At 59.9% G+C, this 21,647-nt stretch overlaps 2 protein-coding genes across 5 annotated transcripts; one reads left to right on the top strand and one right to left on the bottom strand.

Annotated features, from left to right (window-relative positions):
• Positions 1 to 376: 376 nt before the first annotated feature.
• LOC136046349 (lysosomal alpha-glucosidase-like) lies at positions 377 to 13,019 on the bottom strand. Of its 2 annotated transcripts, none has more exons than XM_065732895.1 (20): positions 12,926 to 13,019; positions 8,243 to 8,795; positions 7,919 to 8,064; positions 6,851 to 7,016; positions 6,414 to 6,510; positions 5,502 to 5,621; positions 5,226 to 5,344; positions 5,026 to 5,157; positions 4,177 to 4,287; positions 3,409 to 3,522; positions 3,169 to 3,253; positions 2,761 to 2,878; positions 2,341 to 2,474; positions 2,061 to 2,212; positions 1,759 to 1,907; positions 1,524 to 1,665; positions 1,249 to 1,347; positions 935 to 1,099; positions 720 to 866; positions 377 to 547 (listed from the first exon to the last, which is right to left on the bottom strand). In XM_065732895.1, exons 2-20 carry the CDS (start codon positions 8,783 to 8,785, stop codon positions 485 to 487), a joined length of 2,802 nt encoding a protein of 933 aa, XP_065588967.1. In that variant the 5' UTR covers positions 8,786 to 8,795; positions 12,926 to 13,019; the 3' UTR covers positions 377 to 484. The 2 variants fall into 2 exon arrangements, with proteins under 2 accessions (XP_065588967.1, XP_065588966.1); XM_065732894.1 differs by lacking the exon at positions 12,926 to 13,019 and adding an exon at positions 10,921 to 10,995.
• On the top strand, positions 11,809 to 19,865 carry MAFK (MAF bZIP transcription factor K). 3 transcript variants are annotated; one of them, XM_065732932.1, is made up of 3 exons: positions 11,809 to 11,890; positions 18,215 to 18,294; positions 19,382 to 19,865. In XM_065732932.1, exons 2-3 carry the CDS (start codon positions 18,259 to 18,261, stop codon positions 19,814 to 19,816), a joined length of 471 nt encoding a protein of 156 aa, XP_065589004.1. In that variant the 5' UTR covers positions 11,809 to 11,890; positions 18,215 to 18,258; the 3' UTR covers positions 19,817 to 19,865. The 3 variants fall into 3 exon arrangements, with proteins under 3 accessions (XP_065589004.1, XP_065589005.1, XP_065589002.1); XM_065732933.1 differs by lacking the exon at positions 11,809 to 11,890 and adding an exon at positions 16,603 to 16,699; XM_065732930.1 differs by lacking the exon at positions 11,809 to 11,890 and adding an exon at positions 17,758 to 17,886.
• Positions 19,866 to 21,647: the final 1,782 nt, after the last annotated feature.

Here is a 21,647-nt window from a genome sequence, read left to right as displayed (position 1 = left end):
GCCCTGGGTGACACTGCGCCCCCCGGTGGTGGGAGGCCGCGGAGCGGGTGCCGGTGGGGGGGGATTGGCGCCGCCTTGCGGGCTGGAGTGGAACTGCAGCTCTGGGGCCATGGGGCTGTGAAGCGGGAAACATGGGGGGAATGGGAGGGTTCGGGGAATACGGGAAACTGTGGGACACGAGGGTGAGTTGGGGAACATAAAGCATTGGGGAGCATGGGGGAGAATGGCAGGACGTGAGGACAGAGGGACGCCAAGGAGCCAAGCTCTCCTCGTGCCTTTATTGCAGACGGGGCACCGTCTCTCCACACTGATGACGTAGCATGGGGACCCCACTCCATCCCCACATCCCCCACCCCCATCTGCAGCAGCTGATGAAAGCAGGTGACAGTCCCTGATGCTGTGTTGCCATCCTGGCCTTGAGAACTGCAGCAGGAGCGTGCACCGTAGGTCATGGCAAGGCAGGGGCAGCCCCGTGCCCCCCAGCTCACAGCCACTGCAGGGAGAAGCCCTGGCTGAGCCCGAGGCTGAGGCCGCTGACGGTGAGGACCTGCAGGACATGAGGGGACAGCGTGGCTGAGCTCCTCCAGCTCTTCTGCTGTGACCTCAACCCTTCACACGGCACAGAAGCACCGTCGTTGCCCTCCTGCCCCTCACCAGAGAGGGTTGGGAGAGGAGGGATGGGCACCCCGAGGACAGAGCACCCCAAGGTGAGCCCATACCTGGTTGTCCAGGTAGGAGAAGGGCTTCTCTTGCCCATCCAGGAGGACCTTGCTGGGTGGCTCCTGCACCCCGTAGAAGCTCACTGCATCAATGGTGACATAGGCAGCCTCGCTGCTGGCATGGAGGACATTGGAGGTGAAGATGTTCTGCAGGAGGAGACGATGTGAGCATGAGACGGCCTGGACACCCCCCTGCCCTCCCAACCACATCCCACCTCTGTGGCATTGAACACCAGGTAGGAGTAGTCGCCCCGCTCAAAGGTGTCCAGGCTCTCCCCATCATCCCAGAAGAGGTCCCCCCAGGCAGTGGCACGTGAGGACAGGGCCACAATGAGGCGCAGTGGGTTCCCTCGGGTCGCCTTGCTGGTGGTCCCAGGTTTCTGGATTTCAAAGTGAGGTGTGGGGCTGTGTGCCCGGTGTGGGGTGGGGAGGGCTATGACATGCTGAGGACTGAGGAGGGACACATCATGGAGCAGGGGACTCCTCTGAGACTGCTCCCAGCCTGGGGAGGTGGCAGCAGGGAGCTCACCTGCGTGGGCAGGATGGAACCCTCCCGGAGATGCAGGTTGAGGTGGTCCAGGGGGGCTGACAGCTTCAACATCTCCCCACTGCTGTTCACAGAGGAGCCCTGGGCAGGGGAAAAGGACAAATGGGGATCAGGGACACAGGGACACAGTGATGGGCTCAGGCATGGAGCCAGAGAGCAGCCCCTTGGGTACCAGGCCCCACAGCTGGTGATGCTCCAACCCTTCACCATCCCCTGAGAGCCTCATCCAAATGATCCAAAACTATAATGCTCCTCACCGTGTAGAAGTCGTACCACACGCCCTGGGGGAAATAGCCCAACACCGAATCTGCTCCGGGCTCCAGCACTGGTGTCACCAGCAGGCTCTGACCCCACAGGAACTGCCTGTCCAGCCCATACGTGGCCACATCCCAGGGGAACCTGCAGTGGGATGAAGATAATGCTGCTATCAGCTGCTCCTGCACCACCCAACCACAGCCAGCATCTCACCAGCTCCCGTCGGGATGCTCTTACTCAAAGAACAAGGGTCGGGCGACGGTTTCCCCTTGCAGGTGGGCACGGTGGAAAAGTGTGTAGAGGAAGGGCAGGAGGGAGTAGCGGGTGAGCAGTACGTCCTTCATGGCCGTCCTCGCCGAGGGGCTGAAAGCTGTGGGGTCCTGGGCCTGGAGGATACACAGGGAGTCAGCAACTGCCCCATCCCCACCCGCATCCCCATCTCCCCTGCATTCTACCTTCTACATCCCACATCTCGTACTCTAAATCCAGCATCCAACATTCCAAATCCCGCATCCCATATCCCATATCCCGCCCAGGACCTTCTCGTTCTGGGTGTTGTGGTTGCGAGAGAAGGGGTAGAAGGCCCCGAGCTGCATCCAGCGGGTGCACAGCTCCTCCGAGGTGCTGCTGGAGAAGCCACAGATGTCAGCCCCCACCAGCGGGATCCCAAACAGGCTGAAGCTCAGCATCCCTGCAGACAGGGGGACAGAGATGGGGAGATTTGCAGTCTCCACCTCCCAAATGCAGGATGCAAGGGCTGCTGTTGGGGGACGGGGTGCTTTCTGGGAAAGGACAGGGCTGTGAGACCGTAGCACTCACCTGGGATGGAGTAATACATGTCCTTCCACTGGCTCCTGTTGTCACCCAGCCAGTGTCCCGAGTAGCGGCCCTGGCTGGGGAAGGTGGAGCGGGAGATGACAAAGGGACGCTTTCCTCGGATCTGGATCAAGGCTCTGGAAGGCAATGGGGAGACCCAAGAGCAGGAGGTGAGAGCAGCCCTGAGGAGTCTCCATACCCCTTCAATATCCATGGACAGCTCTGGCAGTATGAGTAGCACGGTCCCTGAGCTTGGAACAGGACCGGCCTCATCCTCCCTCCTCTCCTCATTCCTCTGCATGACGCTGTGAGCAGCCACAGCATCTCCCTTTGGCTCAGGCACTCAAACCCCACATCTTTCCCTACACTGACATGCCTGAGCAGCACGGTTTCACCCATCCTATCCCCGGGGTGCTCGGGTACCTCGCCGTCGCTTCGGCTTCCTTCAGCCCGTAGAGGTTGTGCAGGTTGTAGTGCACTGAGGCGTTCTGCTTTGCCGAGGCACACACCGTCTTGGCGGACAGGGAATCGCCCAGCACGGCTGCCGGGAGGGACAGCCGCCATTGGCATTTGGTGGGGAGGGTGAGGGGTACAGATCCCCCAGTGCTGCAGACTGAGCTCTCCCAGCAGCTCCCATCCCTGGTACAGCCACAAGCGTGCAATGCTCGGGTGTGCAGGTCGGCACGTGAGAGCAGGGATGGGCATGTTCAGGGTGAGGAACAGAGATGTGATGTTTTGGAAGAGTGGTTTTCTTCCACAGCACTGAGTTTTGAGCACGGTGAGAGCACGCGGTACCTACCAGCACAGCCTGCATCTCACTGCCCTCCTTACCCGGCGTGTACGGGGGGCTGTCGAGCTCTCCGGGTGGGCAGCCCTCCTCAGACCCATCCATGAAGTTGGACGGCTCGTTCATGTCCTATAAAAACCACAGAGCAGTGTGATGGGGTCCCAGCACACACACGGGTGGTCACAGACGTGGGGTGGTGCCCTGCCAAAACGCAACCAAGCCAGAAAAGCGGCTCCTGGGGGAATGGAGCAGGGAGATGGCACCAGCCAACAGGGAGCACTTACGATCCAGAGGCCGTCGAAGGGCACGTGGCTGTGGAAACGCTGCAGGTTCTCCAGCCACCACTGGTGTGTGTCCGTGTTGGAGAAGTCAGGGAAGGCGGTGTAGCCGGGCCAGACCTGCGGGGAAGGGACGTGTTGAGCAGGGCAGAACGCTGAGGGGAAGGGGATACCCGCAGACTGTGAGCGTGCTGAAGGAGCCAGGGATGAAACAGGCAATAAAACCAGTGGTAAAATCCAGGCTGTGCGCATCCAGGTTCCTGAGCACCGCAGGGTGAGCTGGAGAGCAGCGTCCACCTGCAGGCACCAAGGAATGGGGAAGAGCTGTGATTTCTATGTGCTTCACCTCGCTCCAGGAATTACAGGGTTGGGTCATTTTTCCCCTTTGTTTTAGGCTGCTAAGAGTTATAGTGGGAGAGCGAGAGCCAGGAGGAGCAAGAGGCTGCAAATGTGTAATAAACCATCTGTGGGTCCGGAGCAGATTGGAGGCACTTGAGCATCACAGACAACCTCTTCCCATCTCAAAAACAGGAAGGGAGAGGATCAGATGACCGGCCTCGGGCAGCACCACCAACCTCACTGCACTCATATGACTTGCCCCGGGCAGGAGCTGGCTCTGGAGGCGGGTGGAGATGCCACGAGGTGAAATGTGGAAAGCTGAGAGCAGGACTGAGCCCTGGCAGTCAGCCACCTTCCTCCTCCTCCTCCAGCAGGGGGGGAAGAAATCCCAGCCTGACTCCTGCAAAGCCCTCAGGATTTCCCCCAGCTCCTCACCTGCCCGATGAGTGGCTGCCCCTGCGTGGTGTTTAGGAACAATCCGCGTCTCAAGCCTTCATCAAAAGGCCAGTAGGAGCCCCGCGGGCTGGTGCTGCTGATGCCGGGGTCCTGGAGATGGAGCAGAGGGTCAGTGCCTCCCAGCCCCTTCCCCCCGCAACGCCACTGTGAGTCAGAGAGCACAGCCAAGGCAGGGGCAGCCAGAGCCCGCACGCGGCGACTGTTTCAACCAAGAGGAACAGAAACTTGCTTCAACACTTCCAGGCTCATTTTCTAAAATGTCACTTCTCCAAGTGCCGAGGACCCGTTACAGAGTTTTGGGGAGGAAGAGGGGGGTTAAATATAAGAAATCATGCGCTTATGCAAGAAGCATCAGGTCATGGCTTGGGCTACGAAGGGGACTTCAATCTGCCTGGGGGAACCCAACGTCCCCTCCCAGGGTCTGCTCCACCCCAGGAGCCCCGGTCGTTGCTGCCTGCAATGAGCAGAACCACATCCCATTTCCTGGCAGTGGGACATCACTGGGGTCACGAGAGCCCCAGCGCCGGTGGGGAAGTGGGGATTCCCGCATTGAGCACCCACGAGTTGAGGGTCACGGCCCCTCTGCCCACGAAGACGTGGAGCCCACCTCCCAACGCTCCCACAGCACAATAACGTGGAGCATAACTCAGCGCTCCAAGTCCTTACGGGGGATTTCCAATGGCAGACTGCAGATGCTGACAAAAAAAAAACCCATTCCTGGAGCTGGCTCACACCACGCAGGCCATGAGCTGCCCCCAATCCCTGCCTTGCAGCCACCGAGCCCAGCTCTGGAACAACGACAGCCCTGTGCACGAGTGAGCCAAGTACCAGGATCATCACATAGTGCTGCCCGTGCTTGTGGAGATCTTCCACCAGTGAGGGGAGGGAGGCGAATTTCTGGGGATCGAAGGTGAAGTCCCGGTACCCGTCCATGTAATCGATGTCGTTCCATTGCGCATCCTGCAGGGAACGGGCTCAGAGCAGGCAGCAGCAGCCAGCCCCCACCCCTCCCTCCTTCCATGGGGTACCTGTGGGATCTGGAAGTTCCTCATGGCCCTTGCAGTCTGCCAGGTCTCGTTGCTGGAGCCGTAGCCCCAGCGGCAGAGGTGGAAGCCGAGTGCCCACAGCGGTGGCATGGCCGGGAAACCTGCAGTGCGTCCGAAAGTGATGTCAGCATGGAAAGGGGTGGGAGAGGAAGGGAAAAGGGGAGACGGGAAGCGGGGTGACCTCGTGGTGTTCCTGGAGTGATGGGGATGGGGTGGAGTGACGCAGGCACGGCACTAAGGGGAGGAGCGGGTGCTTACCTATCACCTCCTGGTACTGCTGAATGACCATGTTGGGGTCAGGTCCCAGGAAGATGTAAAAGTCCAACACGCCTCCGATGGTCCTCCAGGTCAGGCCCGGGGCAGGCTGCAGGGCCACCTCTTCACAGAGTGGGCAGAAAAGCACAGTGAGAGCTGGGGAGCATCCCAGCACCACCACAATGATCAGGAAAGGAGAAAGCCCTGCAGGTGCCTGGGGCTTACAGCACCACAAAGTTGAAAGCTGTGCCTTCTGTTAGCCCCCACTTAAAGACCAAGTGCATGCCTTCCTTCACATCCCTCCTCAAACTTCCTTTCCCAGGTGAATGATGAATTGAGAGCTCCAGCACACAGGTCTCAGGGCAGCCCTGGATTTTTCACATGGCTGAGCCCTCAGACCTCAGCTGGGTGACACATTTCCCTGTGCTCTGCCACACACTCACCCCGGGAAGCAGAGATGCACTGAAGCCGAGCACAGCTGGAGCCCTGCTGCGAGCAGCACGGTCCCAGATGGATACTGGGGGGAATAGGTGGCTGCCAGTGCCATCCCTGGCAAAGCAGGACCCTGTGGGGCTACCAGCAGGAGGGTGCTGCAGGGCACAGGCGGCACAGCTGGGGACAGCACGGGAGACAGGTGGCATTCCCAGTGCGGGCAGGAATCACACCCTGAGAGCCTCAGGGAAAGGCTGCTTTGGGCAGATGGGAAATGGGCACAGAGCTGCATGTGAGGGACTCGCTTTTCTGACGGCAATTCAGCAGCTGGGCGTGTGGTTAAACTGCTCGGCAGTTGCTAAAGAGCCTCGCTTTAGCCAGGAAACAGATGGCTCAGCTCAATAACGGAGCCATCAGACCACATCTTTTCCCTTTTATGGCTTCCTCTTGCCCCAAGGTCCCGAACCGATGCCACACACCTACCCATGGCGTTGCTATTGAGGAGGAAAACCCCGTGGGCATCGCCGCCCTCCTCCATCAGCAGGTAGAAGGGGTGAGCGCCGTACAGGTTGAAGGATTCCTGCAAGCAGGGGTTGCCTGGTGAGAGAGCAGCTCCAGAGCAGAGCAGCTCAGCCCAGAGCCTTGAGACTTGGGCTAACCAACGTTCCCAAGTCACATCAGCTACCACCACCCAGCCGAGCATCTGTCACCCCATGGAGGTCCCGGCGGGGGGAGGGGGAGGACAGTTTTGGAGCTGGCAGCCACGGGAGCTGCTTCTCCCTTGCACACTGCTGAGCTGTGCCCAGGGCAGCTGCACCACAACCTGCTGCATGGACCAGAAAGCGCTCAGGGCCATCAGGACGCTTGTTTTGCAATTGCACCAAAATCCTCCCCGTGACCACTCCCTGTCCCAGGGGTACCGTGGGGGCCACGTCACGGGCCCAGAGGGTGAGGGTGCTCCAGTCGAGGCTGTGCAGCAGGGTGCTGCGGTGCTCCCCCAGCCCGTACAGGAACCTGGAGGGCAGCGCCGTGGAGATCTGCAGGAACTGGTCTGCGAAGATCAAAGGGGCCACGGTGGTGTTGAGCCTGCAGGGTGACACAGCAGGAGAGAGGGTCACCAGGGGACTGGGTCCTCTCACAGCGATGCGCCCTTCCCTCTGGAAGCGTCTCGATGGCAGCAAAGCAGTGCGTCCCATCCCGCTTCCACGCCCCGATGCCTTTGAGCTGGCAGGGCAGAGTGGGGTCTGGGTGGTGGCACAGCCTGACCCCTGCCAGCCCGACCCGGCTCAGCCGTTCATTTGACACCGGCAGTTTCCACTCCGGTTATAATTAACCACCGAGGCGATGCGGCTGCAGAGTTCTCCGCCTGCCCTCTCTGATAAGCAGCTCCTGAGGAAAGAACAGACCACAGGGCCCAGAGTGGGAGGGAGGAGGACAGGACACGACCCAGGGAGGTGCTGGGACGCCCTGCCCTGGGCTGAGCAGCTGCAGGTCCCCATGGCTCAGCATGGGCAGTGCCACGGAGGCGACTGGAGCAGCACAAGGAAGCCACTGGTGGTTCTTTCCCCAAAAGCCCTGACCCAGCACTTGCTGAGGAGTTCCCACACCATGGACAGCTCTCTGGAGAAACACAAAAGCGAGACCAAGCAGGCAGAGCTGCAGTCCTTTTCCCAAGCCTCCAGGTCCCTCTCTGGTGGCACACCGGGTCGTGCATCCCACAGCTGTGCCAAATTCGAGACACGCTCCATGACACTGATGAGGATCTGGGTGTACTGCACTGATCTGGGGACAGGTGCTGTCCCCACCCAGTCCTGCATGGCCACACGCTGCTGTGTCCCCATGTGAGCACCACAGTTTGCAGCAAGGATTGAAAGCACTGATAACTAATGGACTGCGATGCATAGGTGAGTTTTTTCCCTAAGGAAAGCCCTCGTGGGGCACACTGGATCCCACTGAGGGAAGGACACATAGAGGAGGTGGGCTCTTACAGCACTGTCCCCGTCCCTTGGCGCCGCAGCAGAACCCCAAAGGGGTCCTGGGAGAACTCCAGGCTGTAGATGGGGTTTTCTGCTCTCTTCATCACTTGGGGAACATCCAGGGGCACCTCATACCGGGGCTTGGCTGCATCAGTGATCTGGAAGTGGGAGTAAAGACACTATGAATACCAGCAAAGCAGGAGGACAAAGGGCTGGAGGTGCTCACTGAGGACATGTGTGTTCATGCTGGGAGCAAAGCCGCTGCCAGCCCTTCTGGTCACCTACAGACATGGGACAGAGTGCAGAGCTCTGGAAGAGAGCTGAAGGCGAGCTCACCTTGATGCGAAGCCGTGTGTTTGTCTGGAACTCCACGTCCATCCTCAGCACTGGGATGTCCCGGGGGTAATAGGCCTTCTCCCTGCGCACCAGCAGCCCCGCCATGCCCAGTGGTGTCTGGTTGAGGCTCTGCACCATGTAGCTGGGGAAGTCGGGTGGGTAGAAGCACCAGGGCACCCCTCGCTTGCCCCCCACTGCAGGGAGGGTCTCGATGAAGCAGCACCCCCGGCTCTCGCACAGCTCCTGGGTCACCACCATGCTCCTCTCGGGGTAGCAGTCGTAGCGGTGGCTCTCAGGGACCAGGTGGCATTGGGGGGGTGGTGCGGGGCCGTGCCAGCCCCCGGACACTTGTCGCAGCACCCAGACAGTGATGGTGCTCAGCAGCACAGCAGTGACCAGCAGCCCACTGCCCACCCACCACGGGGCCAGCTTGCTGTGGCCAGCAGGTGTTGGGGTGGCCACATTCTCCTCCTCCTCTTCCTCGTCCTGGCTCACTACCAGCTGTGGCACCACCACCGTCCTCAGCTTCTGGTATGACCTCATCGTCCTGGGGCTGAAGAGAGGGGAGAGAGATGAAGCGTGCATGGCTATGGCTGGAAGTTCATGCAAGGCTTCCCTGTGCCTGATGCAGAGCATTGTGCATTGGATGAGATGTGCTCTGCAAACTTGTGGCACTGAGGATGGCTCTGTCTGGAGCTGCCCATGCCCAACCCCACCACAGCACAGAGGCAGCCACAAGGTTCTGCTGCAGTACCAAGCACCACCAGGCCGAACTCCACCTGCTCTGGGGTGCTGGCAGTGTTCCTGCAACGAGTTTTGCCCAGCTCTGAATTTATGGGCTGCAGCATTTCCAGAAGATGGAAAGAAAAAGAGAGAGCCCACTGCCCACTGGGTCACAGTGCTGGGGGCTGTGAGGTGTGGAGCATCCTCTGCTCGTGCCCAAAGCCCTGAGTCAGACCTTTCAGCCTGGGGAGGGCTGGCTGAGGGACAGCAGGGAACACGCCATCAATGTTTGCCTCCTACTGATACCGTATGATTTCAGAAACTTCTCAGGCAAACATCTTCCAGACTGCGAGCAACCGAGAGCCCCCGCTCCTGCTGACTGCAGGGAGCAACCCCAGCGCTAGAAACAAGGACACAACTTCCTCCTCTCCATCTCCAGCCAAAGCGCCCAGACCTCACTGCCCTGCACGCCGCAATCTGCACAAGCTCAGCACAACGCTGGACAGATTTGATCCCCGTCGGCCCTCCCCCGGCCCCGCACCAAAAAAAAAAACAAACCGGCCCAGCACCCCGCAGCACCCATCCTGTGTAGCACCCATCCTGTGTAGCACCCATCCTGTGTAGCACCCATCCTGTGTAGCACCCATCCTGTGCCACGGGGCTGGTGGTGGGGACGGGACGCAGTGAGCATCCTCGCAGACCGCGGTCACCCCGGCACGCCAAGCCCAACCACGCCGGCATTTCACCGGCCCGGGCACACACGCTCACACATGCAAGGCCACCGCGATGCCGCAGGATGGGTGCAGGGCCCCCGGCCACGCCGGGCGCTTACATACACGTGTCTCCTCTCGCGCTGTGGCTGCGGGCGGGCGGCAGTGCGGGCGGCACAGCACAGCACAGCACAGGGCTCCCAACGCTGCAGCGCTGCCTGCTCCGCCGTAAAACACCGAGCAGCTGCCCGGCGCCTACCGCTGCTCTCTAATAGCAGCGCAGCACAACTCGGCTCTCAGCTGACTTCTCAGCTGCTCGCTCGTCTGCTCGGCTTTGCCGTGCGTCTGTATGCACAGATAGACCCACGCTCAGCGCTGCTCCGAAGCCCCATGCTGGAGAACACGGGCGCTGAACGGTTTCCTTCCGTTTCCCCACGCGCTGCGCATTCACAGTTCCAACCTTCCCCTGAAAAGGATCAGAGCACTTCAGGGCGAGCAGAGGGCAAAGAGACGTCTGCACTGAATGCTCCGTGGAGCCTGACCTGTCCTGAGCGCACAGCACGAGGGCTGCCCCACGGCTCCCCACGCCCCCAAAGCAAGGCCCCTCTTGTCCCCTTCTTTTTCACCAGGTGCTGTGTGCTCATGCTCTCCTGGCTAAGGAGGATCAGAGCTGCTCGTTGTTTGCCTTTGAAGGCCACTGCAGTCTAAAGGTCAGCAGCAAAGGACAACAGAACTTTGGAGCAGAGCTGCTTTCTCCAGGGAATGAAAATAAAAAGCCAGATCTGTTGTGAATGGCCAATCTGCCCAGAAGCTCAATTCCAGTAACCCCCCCGTCCCAAAGCCGTGCACAACACACTCAGCCCCATCCTTGCAAAGCTGGGGGACAACGTTCTGCTTTGGATCACCGCAGGGGGTGAGACACAGCCACCCCTCAGAGCCACCACCTCACCGAGGAGCCCTGGATGGGACCACGACCTCTGTGGCCATACCACACCCAAACAGAGATGATGCAAAACCCATCCAGAGCTCAGCAGGGAGCTCAGGGCTGGCTCGGACCTGCCCTTGAACCCCGAGCCCAGCACAGCACTCACAGCTGGATTTTAACCAGAGCCTGCAAACATGGAAGGGGTGAAACCAGCAGTGCTGCAGCTCCGTGTCACCGCGTGGAAGCTTTAACTCACTCTGTTAGCTCAGTCCCAGCCCGGGGGGGGGGGGGTTCCCGACAGCCTGCTTTGCCCCACTCACTCGTGCTTTGCCATACGTGGGGCACCCCACGTCTCACGTTGAGCAAAGGGAGCGGCGAAAGGTGAAACCTTACACCAAGTCCGACTGCGGCCCTCGGCTGCGGCTATTTGAGGAGGCTTGGCCCCGGGGCTGAAAAGAGCAAACTGCAAAGAGCCAGCACGAATGCAGCCGTAAATAGCCCTGCAACGGGAGCCCGGTTTCGACGGAGGCTGTCGGCTTTGCACCACCACCTGCGCTGACCTCAAACTGCAGCAGGGGAGGGTCAGCTTGGACGCTGGGAAAAGGCTCTGCTCCCGGGGAGCGCTGGGACCGCCGTCCCTGCGGCACTGAGACCGGCGGGCACAGCGGGGATGGGCTGCGGTGGGGCTCGGTGACCCCAGAGGTCTTTCCCAACCGTAACGACCGACCCCGCGATTCGATGACCTTTGGGGCGTTGTGCCCTCTGTTGGATGCTACCGAGACCCAAAACGCCATCGGGACGGCGCTGCGGGCGCGGCAACTCCTCAGAGAGCGGGGAGGACCCACGGCGGCCACGACCCGACCCCCGTCCCCACATCCCCGCGCCCGCCCCCACGCGTGGGGCACGGCGCTCAGCGCTACGCAGCGGCGACCGAGAAGGGGGCGTGGCTTCGTGACGTCACGACTCCCCGCCCCCTTTTCGCCCAACCATGAATGAACCGCGTGGGCGGGGCCGGCGGTGACGCGGCGGAGCGGCCGGGGCGGGGCGGGGCGGGGCGGGGCGGGGCGGGGGTGACGCGCGCGGTGACGCGCCATGCCGGAAGCGGCGGGGGCGCTGGTTGGTCGGCGGCGCGGCGGGGGGGAGGGGGCCGCCCCGCGCTTGTTGTTGTCCGCGGGACTGGCGCGCAGGGAGGCAGCGGAGCCCCAGCAGCGCCCCCGCCGCCGCCCCCCGCCGCACGCCGCCGCCCCCAACCGGCTCCGGGCGCGCGCGCGCGCTCCCGCCGGCACGCAGGTGAGCACCGGGCGCGGGCACGGCGGTGGGGTGGGGCCGGGTTGCGGGGGGGGGTGGGGGGGCGGCGCGCGCGCGCGGCGTTGCTTTCGCCGCCGCTTGCGTTTGGGGGGGGGGGGGGGGAGTGTGAGTGGAGGTATTGCGGGACCGGGGAAGGAAGGGGGGATCCGGCCGCATCGCGGAGCCGCCGGTGCCCGCTCGGTGCCGTCCGGGCGGGGTCGCGCCCGCGGAGACTGAGCGGAAAGTGCTGAGTCACCACCGCGCCGGCACGTGGGGCCGCCGCCCCGCGCGGGCCGCGCGGCACCGGGCCCGGCGGCACGTGGCGTGGGGGGGGGGGAAGGTGCGGTCCTTCTCCCGCGCCCCTCCGCCCGAAGAAAGTTGCCGCGAGTTGGGGACGCGCTGCACGCGCTCCGTGCCGCGTTTTGATCCCCGGGAGCCGCTTAAAATAGAGCGGGGTGAAGCTGCCGTGGCGGCGGACGGTTGGAAATACCGCGCCGCGCGAGGGACGTGGGAGCGCGACCCCGGCCCAAAGCCCACGGCCCCGCGTGTGGCTGCTGCCCGTGGCGTGGGGGGCACTGCCGCGTGCTCCTCGCGTGAGCCGCCTTTGCACGGGGCGGTCGGGGGTTTATTATGGCGATGGTGCTGATGACTGTTATTGCTCGGGCGTGGGGTTGGGGGAAAGCCCGTTCCGAGCTCCTCGTGGAGATAGGGTGAGAGCTGGAGAGCGGCGTGGGGCCGCCGGGGAGGGGAACCGAGAGCAGTGCTGCGGGAGGGCCGCCCTCCTCCCGCTGCCTCCCGCGGGGCTGTCCCAGAGCCGCGCCGAAAGCAGGCCACCAGGTCCCGAATCGGGAACGGGCCCGTTGGGCAGCGCTGTCACAGAAAGCTACGGGGCCTCTGTGCTGCTGTCACCTGCCCCTGTCACCTTGTGAGCGCAGCCGGCGGCCCCAGCGGGGCTGGGAGCAGGTGGGACGCGGCCGAGGGCAGCTGCGTGCTGTCGGTGCCATCGATGCTCCCCGGGCACTCCGTGGCATTCATTACCTGGCAGTGTCTGCTCGCAGCGCTGAGCGTCGGTGCTTTTCCCCTCTCCTTCCGCGTCCCCCAGCCCCGCGCAGCACAGCTCCTTCCCCGCGCAGTCACTTCCTCGCTGTGATGGACGCTGCCGCTGCCCAATGGCGCCGCGCAGGGCCGGGAGGCAGCGGAGTTAACTCTGCCTGCACCTGCCAGGGTGCTGGGTGCTAACTGATTGTCATCACAATCCCTACGAGGATGGGGCACGGCGGCTCTCCGTAGCCGACAGCTCACCTTGGTGTGTTACGTGGCTGTGCTAGTGCGAGCTCGCACCCCGCTTGGGTGGTATTTCTGAGCCAGGCAGCGCGTTGTCAGCTTCTTGCTCGCCCCTCGCTCTGGTTTGGTGCGTTTCATCCCGTTCCCCCTCAGCAATCTGTTGCAGCTCAGTGCTGTGTGAAAGGGAAAGCACGGGACGCTCCGCTGTGCGTCGGGGAGCGATGAACGGCGGTGTGGAAGTGGGCAGCGTGGGGCTCTGGCCGCGTTGGGGCAGTGGGAGGGGACGGCTGGGAGTGCTGGCCCACGGCACTCACTCGGGGTCCGTGGGCTGTGCTGTAACCATCCAGCTGTGAAGTGCTCGAGCGCTTTCCATTCTCAGGAAGTCTCCGGCTCAGCACCCTGTTGAGATGAGCCGGCGGTTTCCACTTCTGTCTGAGCTATTGTTTCAGGCTGTCTTCAAACCCCAGCGCAGAGCCTTCCAAGCGTGAAGCCGTGCAGCTCCACGGCCGTAAATGTGAGGGCTGGGGGAGAGCTGGGAGCTGTCCCCGTGCTGCTGAGCTCCTGAGCAGTGGGACGGTGGGCATAGCAAGTCCCTGTGGTGCTTGCAGGACCTGAGTGCCACTCTGCTGTGCAGCAGGTGTAGGTGTCTGACCTGATGGTTGGCCATGGCATGGGGACACTGGGAATCCCGACCCATCCTTGCATTGCTGTGTGTATGGGTGAGCTGGCTGCTGCTCGCAGGCTCAGCTTACCTGGGCTAGCGATGCTGAGACGTGACTCTAGTGTAGCACGATGGAAAATGTGCTGCATCCTGTGGTTGGTGAGCAGCAGTGCTTCCTGTGGCGTACCTGTCCCCTTCGGCCACCTCCTCCTGGAGGTCCCAGCTGTGATTGGTGCAGCGTGCCCTCCTGGTGCTCCTCTCGCTGACTGCAGGCTCTGCAGCATCTGACGAGGCTGTTTACCCAACCACCGAGGGCTGTCTGATCTCTGTCCAGGCTTCCCCAGAGAGTGCCTCAGAGAGCTGTGTCCTGGCAGCTCTCGCCTTTGCTCTGAAGGTTCGTGAAGCTCCTCTCTGCTGCTGGATGCTGGTTCCGATCCATAAGGGAAATGGAAAGCTGGCCAGCTGGGCGAGGGCTGCGCGGAGCTCCTCTAGAACAGTAAACAGTGACTCACCCCTCCTTGTGTCTTCTCTCTGTTCGTGTCAAGTATACTGCCTCGCATATGCTCCTGCTCTCTGATTCACGCCGGGAGCGTGGCCCTCCCCTCCCTCCTTACAAATGAGTGACAGGTGTCAGTCTGCCCCACAGGGCGCGTTGGAGCAGGGAAAGGGTTTCCACATGATGGCTGAGGGACGGGTATGCTGGGGATCCACGGAGGTGCAAAGATGAGAACAGGAGCTGCCTTCACCTGTTGGGTCTGGAGGTGCCCTCAGTGAGCACGTGTGGAGCTGAGGATAACCTGGGGATAAAGCTGGCATTTGAGCGCCTTGCTGGAGCAGCTGCCTAGCAATCCAGTCCCTGTGTTTGGGAATGAGAGGAGTATTCCCCGCATCACTCAGCTCTGTGCTGAGGTTTGATGGCAGAGATCCCTGCTGCTGCTCGAGCGCTTCGCTGTTTTTCTGCCCTCTGGAAGTCGTTGCTGGCCCGGCTGAAGGTGAGGGGTGCGTGTTTTCAGTTTGCTGTGCTTGTCTCAGGATGGAAGCTGAACACCAGCGGGGCTGCCTGCCAAGCCCTCGTGTTCTGGCCAGGGTTTTTTGTGCAGTGTAGAAAGAGCTTTAAAACTGGAGTTGGTCCGCAGCAGTTGGGTGTCGGCAGTGACTTGATGGTAATCCCTCAGTGCGTAACGTGCTCTGAGAGCTCCGTAGCGTGGAAAGTCTGAAGTTGCACTCTGGCATGTTTCCTTTCCCCTTAATTACAAACCTCACATGGAGAGCTGTGCCTCCCCACTGCTTTCTGCTGCCTTCCCCTTCAGGGCACAGTGATCGCAAGGTGCTCTGGGCTGAGATCCTTGGCATCGAGATGTTGGGGTGCTGTGTTTTGGGGGGGATGCTGCCGGTGGCACAGGAGCCTGAGAGAGGGCGAGGGCGTTGGCGAGGCTGCTGATGGACAACTTTATTGCAGAATTACAAGGGCTCTTTATGCAACCCACAGTCAAAACACTGGCTGTGGATCCAAGCATGGAGAGAGCCGTGGAAGCCTTTGCACACACCATTGGTGTATTACTACTCGCTGCTTTATTTATGGAGCGTCCTAAGTGTGTCACGCTGCTTACAGGAGAAAGATGTAATGCGGCCCTTGTTCCAAAAAGCTGAGCTCCTAATTTGAGACGTGATGCAGCGAATGCAATTAAGGAAAGATGGGCAGCAATAGGAGAAAGACTATAAGGGCTGTAGTAATCAGATTGCAGGTGGTGTCCCAGCAGACCCCGGAGCAGTGTGGTTGGGGGACATCACCTAGTGTCTGTGGGGTGATCTGCTGTTATCCTGGGGCTTTTGCTTCCTAACTCTGGGGATGCTGTGTCACTTGGAGCTGAGCAGCATGAGTGGTACTGGTGGACAGGGTCTGATCAGTGCAGGGGTTCAGTGCCAGGGCCTGGGGGAGTGGCGTGGATTGCCAGGGGAGGGGTCAGGGAAGGGCTGTGCTCCAGGGGGCAGTGGGCACGGCCAGAGCTCAGGGTGTGCTGGGACTCTGCTCCCAGACGTAGGGTTTGGGATTGGGTTTAGGTTTGGGAGTTTGGGAGCGTGGAGCCAGGGCTTGGACTCGGTGCTCCGTGTGGGTCCCTACAGCTCGGCGTGTCCCCTGCTTCCATGGCTCACCCAAGGCGATGTGGTGTTGGGAGTGCACCTGCAGCTCCACCTGCTGCAGATGGCACGTGGTCCTGTCCGTGTTTGAAGAGAGCCGTTCCCTGCAGAGCTCACCCGCCTTCCAGCCCCAGTGCTGGCAGCAGATCCGGCATGGCACAGCACAGCCTTCCAGAGGGCCGTCCCGTGATGGATGAGGCGCAGGACGAGGCCGTGGTGTCACAGCGTGGCAGGTGGCAGAAGGGCCATCCCAGCGCAGGGCTCCCACCTCTTCTGTTCTGTGATGCAATGCATCCCTCCATCACCTCACGGCCTGTTTGGTCCTTCCATTGGTGCTTTGAGGCCCCGCTGGGTGTGGATCAAAGGCCTTTCTGTGCAAAGACCTTCCCTTTTCCGGCCGCACCGCGCACCCCATCCTTGCAGGGCCGGGGGATGCCGAGGGAAGGAAGAGTTCCTGATGCTGTGGGAATGCGAGCTGAGCTCTGTAAACAGCTGGTGACTCACTGCATAACTATGGCACCAAGTGCCTGCGCAGCGTGCAGGGAGGGGGCTGCTGCCGGACGCTTCCTTTACGCACTGGCAGCGCTCAGCTCAGCTCCCCTCGGCCCGGCTGAGAGCTTTTCCTTCCTCCTCCGTGCCTGCCTGGACGGAGGGGTGGGCGGCGGAGGGGAAGCGATGAAGAGGAGGAGGAGGATGGCCGGAGGGTCTGAAGGCAGAGCCTGGCGCGGGTCAGTGGGTCGGCGGGCGATGGAGGGCTCTGCGGGGACTGGTGCCGTAAGGGAGGGGCTGCAGATGTGGGGAGGAGGGCAGAGCGGGGCTCGGGGAAGCACTGCTTGCTCTGAGCTCCATTCATCACGGCGGGGCTGGGGCACGCTGCTGTCCTTGGCCCTCCTCTGGCGGACGCGTGACACTGGGCTGTCTCGGGCTGAGCAGCAGAGGAGGAACCTGAAGGCACGTCCCGACATCGGGGTGCTGTCCTGCAGCCCACCTTGGCGCCCTGCTCCCTCCGCACCCCGTTCGTGGCTATGAATGAGTTTGTTTACTCTCCTCCGACTTGGTGATGTCTTTGCACAGACATGACCTGAAGTCATTATTGCTTTTGGGCTTCTCTGTTGCCATGACGACTGTCTCGGGGTTGGCTACTTTCCCAAGGTCACCATGGCAACTATCAGACGGGAATCATGCTTGGGATGCTTTGGCTGGATTTTTCATGAATGATTAGGATGTGTGACACGACGCAGACGTGGAAATGGGGAGGGTTTGGGCCCGACCGGGGTTTGGGGGGGGGGGGAAGAGGGAAGGAGAGGACTCCGGCAGACAGACGGTGCTGTGTGGGGGGGGGGACCGACGCGGCGTGGATCCCTCCCCGGCGGGGAGCGACGGGCGGAGGCGGTGATGGTGGCACGGCTGTGCCCGCCTCTCCCGGGGTAGGTACCGCTGCACCTCGGTGCTGGCGTGCTGGCGGGAGATGGTTTTAGGGGGGGACATTGCTGAGCTGCAGCTGGGTGTTGTCCTCGGCTAAGGTGAGCGTGAAGGGCAGCGTCTTGGCGGAGGATGCTGTCGGTGGACACGCGTCCGCCTCGCCAGACAGCATCGGGCCACAGGGCTGGCTGTGAGCATCATTGGGTGGTGGGAGAGCCGAGCTCCTGCCGTGCTTTGTCACTATGGGGGGGGGCTTTTGTTTCGTGGTGTTTGGGTTTTCTGGGAGCGCTGGGTGGGGACGGTGCTGGGAGCAGGTGACAAACCAGACAGCTTATTGCCGTCTTGCTGATTCAGTGTCAAGCTGGGTTAATAAGCATCGAAATGAGAATGGAGTTGGTGTCTTGTGGCTTTTCGGTGCCTTTTATGAGCAGTGGTAACTCTTCAATCGGTCCCTAATAGTGCGTCCAGAGTGTCCGGATGCCTCTGGAGGGAGGTGAGAGAGTGGGGCCTGGGCAGTGCATGGCTGCCAGCACGGCTGCGGCGTGAGCCACGTCCTTCCCTCCCTGCCCTGTCCTCACTGCGCTTAAAAACAAAATACAAGGGCTTGAGCATTAAAAAGCAACGTGACCATCAATACGAGTGTTTCCTTTTTACACCTATGCAGGGTGGACTGATCTCTGAATCCCTCCTCGTGTGGCTTTATTTCCTTTGGTGGGGTTTTGGAGTTGGGGTTTTGGACTGCGTGTTGGGTGTCTGTTCTGTTGACCTACCTTCGTGGCTGAGATTTGTGTAACCCAGAAATCTTGTGTTGTGTTTTCCAGTTGTGATTTCTGAGCGGTTTTGTCCAGAAGACTGTGCTCAGGTTATGACGACTAATCCCAAACCGAACAAGGCGTTAAAGGTAGGGAAGAGGCCGCGCTGGGGGGGCTGGGTGGTGGGGGAGGCTGCCCAGAGCCGTGCTGTCGTTCGTGGTCCATCTCTTCTTCTTCGGGGAGACTCCTACAAATGGGTGCTAATGTAATTTCCTATCATCTACAGAAAATTTCTCTAAGGAGGTAGGTAGATGAATATTGGTTGTACTTAGAAGTCTGAGCTCTCTGCAGGAATGTAGGGCCAGGCCGTCCCATGTGGTGCCTGAGAGACCTCTGGCTGTTGGCAGCATCCTGATAGCAGTGCTCCCAGGCCTGGCAGGGCAGCACTTCTCTCAGTGCTCAGATGCACTGAGGAGAGGAAGCTCCCACCTGTTTTCATGCAGATCCACAAGACAGTAAATGCTTTGGATATGCTTGGTTGTAAGGTGGACCACGCGTGCATTGTTCATGCTCTGCTGTGGTTTTTCTTGTGTCTTGGCTCTTCATTCCAAGTGCCTACAGTCTGAAGAGATGGAATAATAGTGCCTTAAAGGTTCTGGAAATAGCCGTGGTAGCAAACATGCTTGAGAGAAAAGCATGAGCCTTTGATATCTCTCTTGAGCACCTTCAGAGTCAGAAAAACCAAGTCAGACCAAGTAAACCAAGCGGGCTTGGTTCTGCTCGGTGCTCAGGTGAGCAGTCTTCAATGGAAAGCCACAAAATGTGGAATTGAGGCCCTGCACACGAGTGGATCTGCTTGTGAGACCACTGCACTAGCATCCCGGCACAGTGCTAATAAAAGGTGTCCCTGTTAGGGTTCAGTATGAATTCCTGACCAAGGAACGCAAAAGACTTCATCTCCTTTTATTTCCTTAAACGTCTCACTGTTCAGTTCAGAGTGGGTGTAAGGCTCACAGCTGTCCCTGGCTTGAGAGGGTGACCTGACCCCAGACAGGAGCAGCACTCACACCTCTGCCATGCATCACCCCACCACGGCAGTGTCTGAGCAGAGCACGAGCTCTGTGAAACGCTTCGGGGCGTTCCCAGTGGGGCTGGCCAGGTGCTGAGGGGAAGCCCTCTCTCCGCTGTCCCCGTCAGCCTCTCCTGCTGCTACCCCTGTGCCGTTGGTGTTTGCAGGTAAAGGAGGAGTCGGGAGAGAATGCCCCAGTGCTGAGCGATGATGAACTCGTGTCAATGTCCGTACGGGAGCTGAACCAGCACCTGCGGGGTCTCACCAAAGAGGAGGTCATCCGTCTGAAGCAGCGGAGGCGCACGCTGAAGAACCGGGGCTACGCCGCCAGCTGCCGCATCAAGCGCGTGACTCAGAAAGAGGAGCTGGAGAGGCAGCGGGTCGAGCTGCAGCAAGAGGTGGAGAAGCTGGCCAGAGAAAACAGCAGCATGAAGCTAGAGCTGGACGCCTTGCGCTCCAAGTACGAAGCACTCCAGACCTTTGCTCGTACTGTGGCGCGAGGGCCTATTACCCCGACCAAAGTTGCCACCACCAGTGTCATCACCATCGTGAAATCAGCCGAAATCTCATCCAGTTCCGTGCCGTTTTCAGCAGCGTCCTAGTGCCCTCGGAGCGGGAACTAGCAGCCTTTCAGAGGGGGAGGGTCGGGGGGGGGGGGGGAGGAGGAGGCTCTTATGCGTTGTTCCGGAGTCCTTGGTCACGTCCAGAATTGGCATCTTAACGACTCTCTTGCAAACAGAAAAAAACAAAACAACAAAAAAAAAGAAACACAAAAAAAAAGAAAAAAAAAAGAAAAAAAAGTGGAAAAAAAAAAAAAGGAAGAAAATAGAAAAGGAAAAAAAAAAATTCTACAAAGGGAACTTAACTGGCTGCTTCTCTCTGGGCTCGGTGGCTCCATCACCCCCTCGTGTCCAGGATTTGAGCTCTGTCTGCAGTACGAGTTGCAAGATTACTTCCTTGCCCCTGCCCCCCCCCCCGAGCCCCTCACAGCCGTGGGTGACGTTCCAGATGGGAGAAGATACCTGAGGAGCCTCCAGAGTCGTCGTGGACGATGCTCAAGAGCTGGGAAACAGATGGACCGTAGAAATCATCGTGTGAGATGAATACGTGGAAAAGAGTTTCCTTTAGTGGCATCCTACTCCTTGTCAGAAGGGTCTCCCCTTCCCTCCCCACTTCCATCTGCTGTTCCCAGGGCAGGGAAATAGGCATTTTGGTTTGAATTTCATCCTGCTACGAGTGGATGGGAGTGGGAGGATGGTGGAGACTAATGCTTGGGTCTGACCACACCCGTTAGGAATAACCTTTTGTTTTGGATCCATGCTGTTAAAATATGGAAAAATATATATTTTACATATTTTAATATGCCTCACTACCTGTGTGGCCTATGAAAAAGTACATTGCAGCCTCCTTTATTCCAAGCCCATGTTTCCCAATAGCTCCTTCCCCAAAGGTGTCCTGTGAATCGGGTATGTTCATACCATGTATTTCTTCCAAATGATCCGTGGTCTCGAAATAGCAGCTTATTTTGTTTGTTTTTTTCTGGATTCCCTGAAGCTTAAGGGAAGGAGGCACGGTAGATGCTGTGAAAGAGCAGTGTGGTGGGGAGGAGAAGGGGAGACGAGGAGGAAAGACGCTGGAAGCATTAGCAGGTGGAGGCAGAGATGACTGCAAGGCAGCAGGGCTGTTCTGCTGGGATCATGTGAGGAGGGGTTCGTGCAGAGTGCTGGGGAAAGGTGGTTTTGAAGCACTGAAGTGTAATTAGAAGGCCATTAGCACAGACAGGAGGAGTTGCAGCCTCCTCTTCTGGTGGGTTTGCAGGTGAGCAGGGAGCATCCCAGCTGCTGAGCTGGGCTCACTGGTCTCTGCTGGCCAGGGAAGGGCTATGGGGAGGTTGGCTGGGAGCTGTGTGAGTCCCTTCTTCAGTGTTCAGGCAACCTGTGTGAATGTGACCCTGAAACTTGACGCTTCCTCTTGGGAATCTGTGAACTACCCCCAGGAGACACGCGGAGGGCAGGATGGAAATCCGTGTGCGCAGGGATGGAAGAGTTGGGAGCGGGAAGTCGTGCGTGTGGCTCTGAGCAGTGGTTTGGGAGAGGGATTTCTGGCCCGGTGATGGGCAGGAAGTGGGAAGCCAAGAGGAGGAATTCTGCTGTCACACAGCAGCGCTGAAAAGATGAATGTTTCCAGGTCACTGTAAAAATAGCTATGTTGGTGTTTGTGTGTTCTTTTGGGTTTCTTTTTTTTTTATTATTTTTAATTTTCTGTTTGAAGTAGGAAAGAAAAAGGGACTGTGAGTTTTGCACAGGGCAGAGACTTGTAGAATGGACGATGCCTGTTGTCGTGCAGGTGAGACAAGAATGAGACTGCTGATGGGTGAGGTGAGGAGAAGTGCTTGGAGGACTTGAGCTCTGGAATAGAAACCAGAGATGGTGG

The sequence above is a fragment of the Cyrtonyx montezumae genome, unplaced genomic scaffold (assembly GCF_038088225.1).
Source record: "Cyrtonyx montezumae isolate F1298 unplaced genomic scaffold, pur_monq_1.0 scaffold_16, whole genome shotgun sequence".
Taxonomy (NCBI): domain Eukaryota; kingdom Metazoa; phylum Chordata; class Aves; order Galliformes; family Odontophoridae; genus Cyrtonyx; species Cyrtonyx montezumae.
Note: the sequence above shows the minus strand (reverse complement) of the source record. Positions and strands in the feature narration are given on the sequence as shown.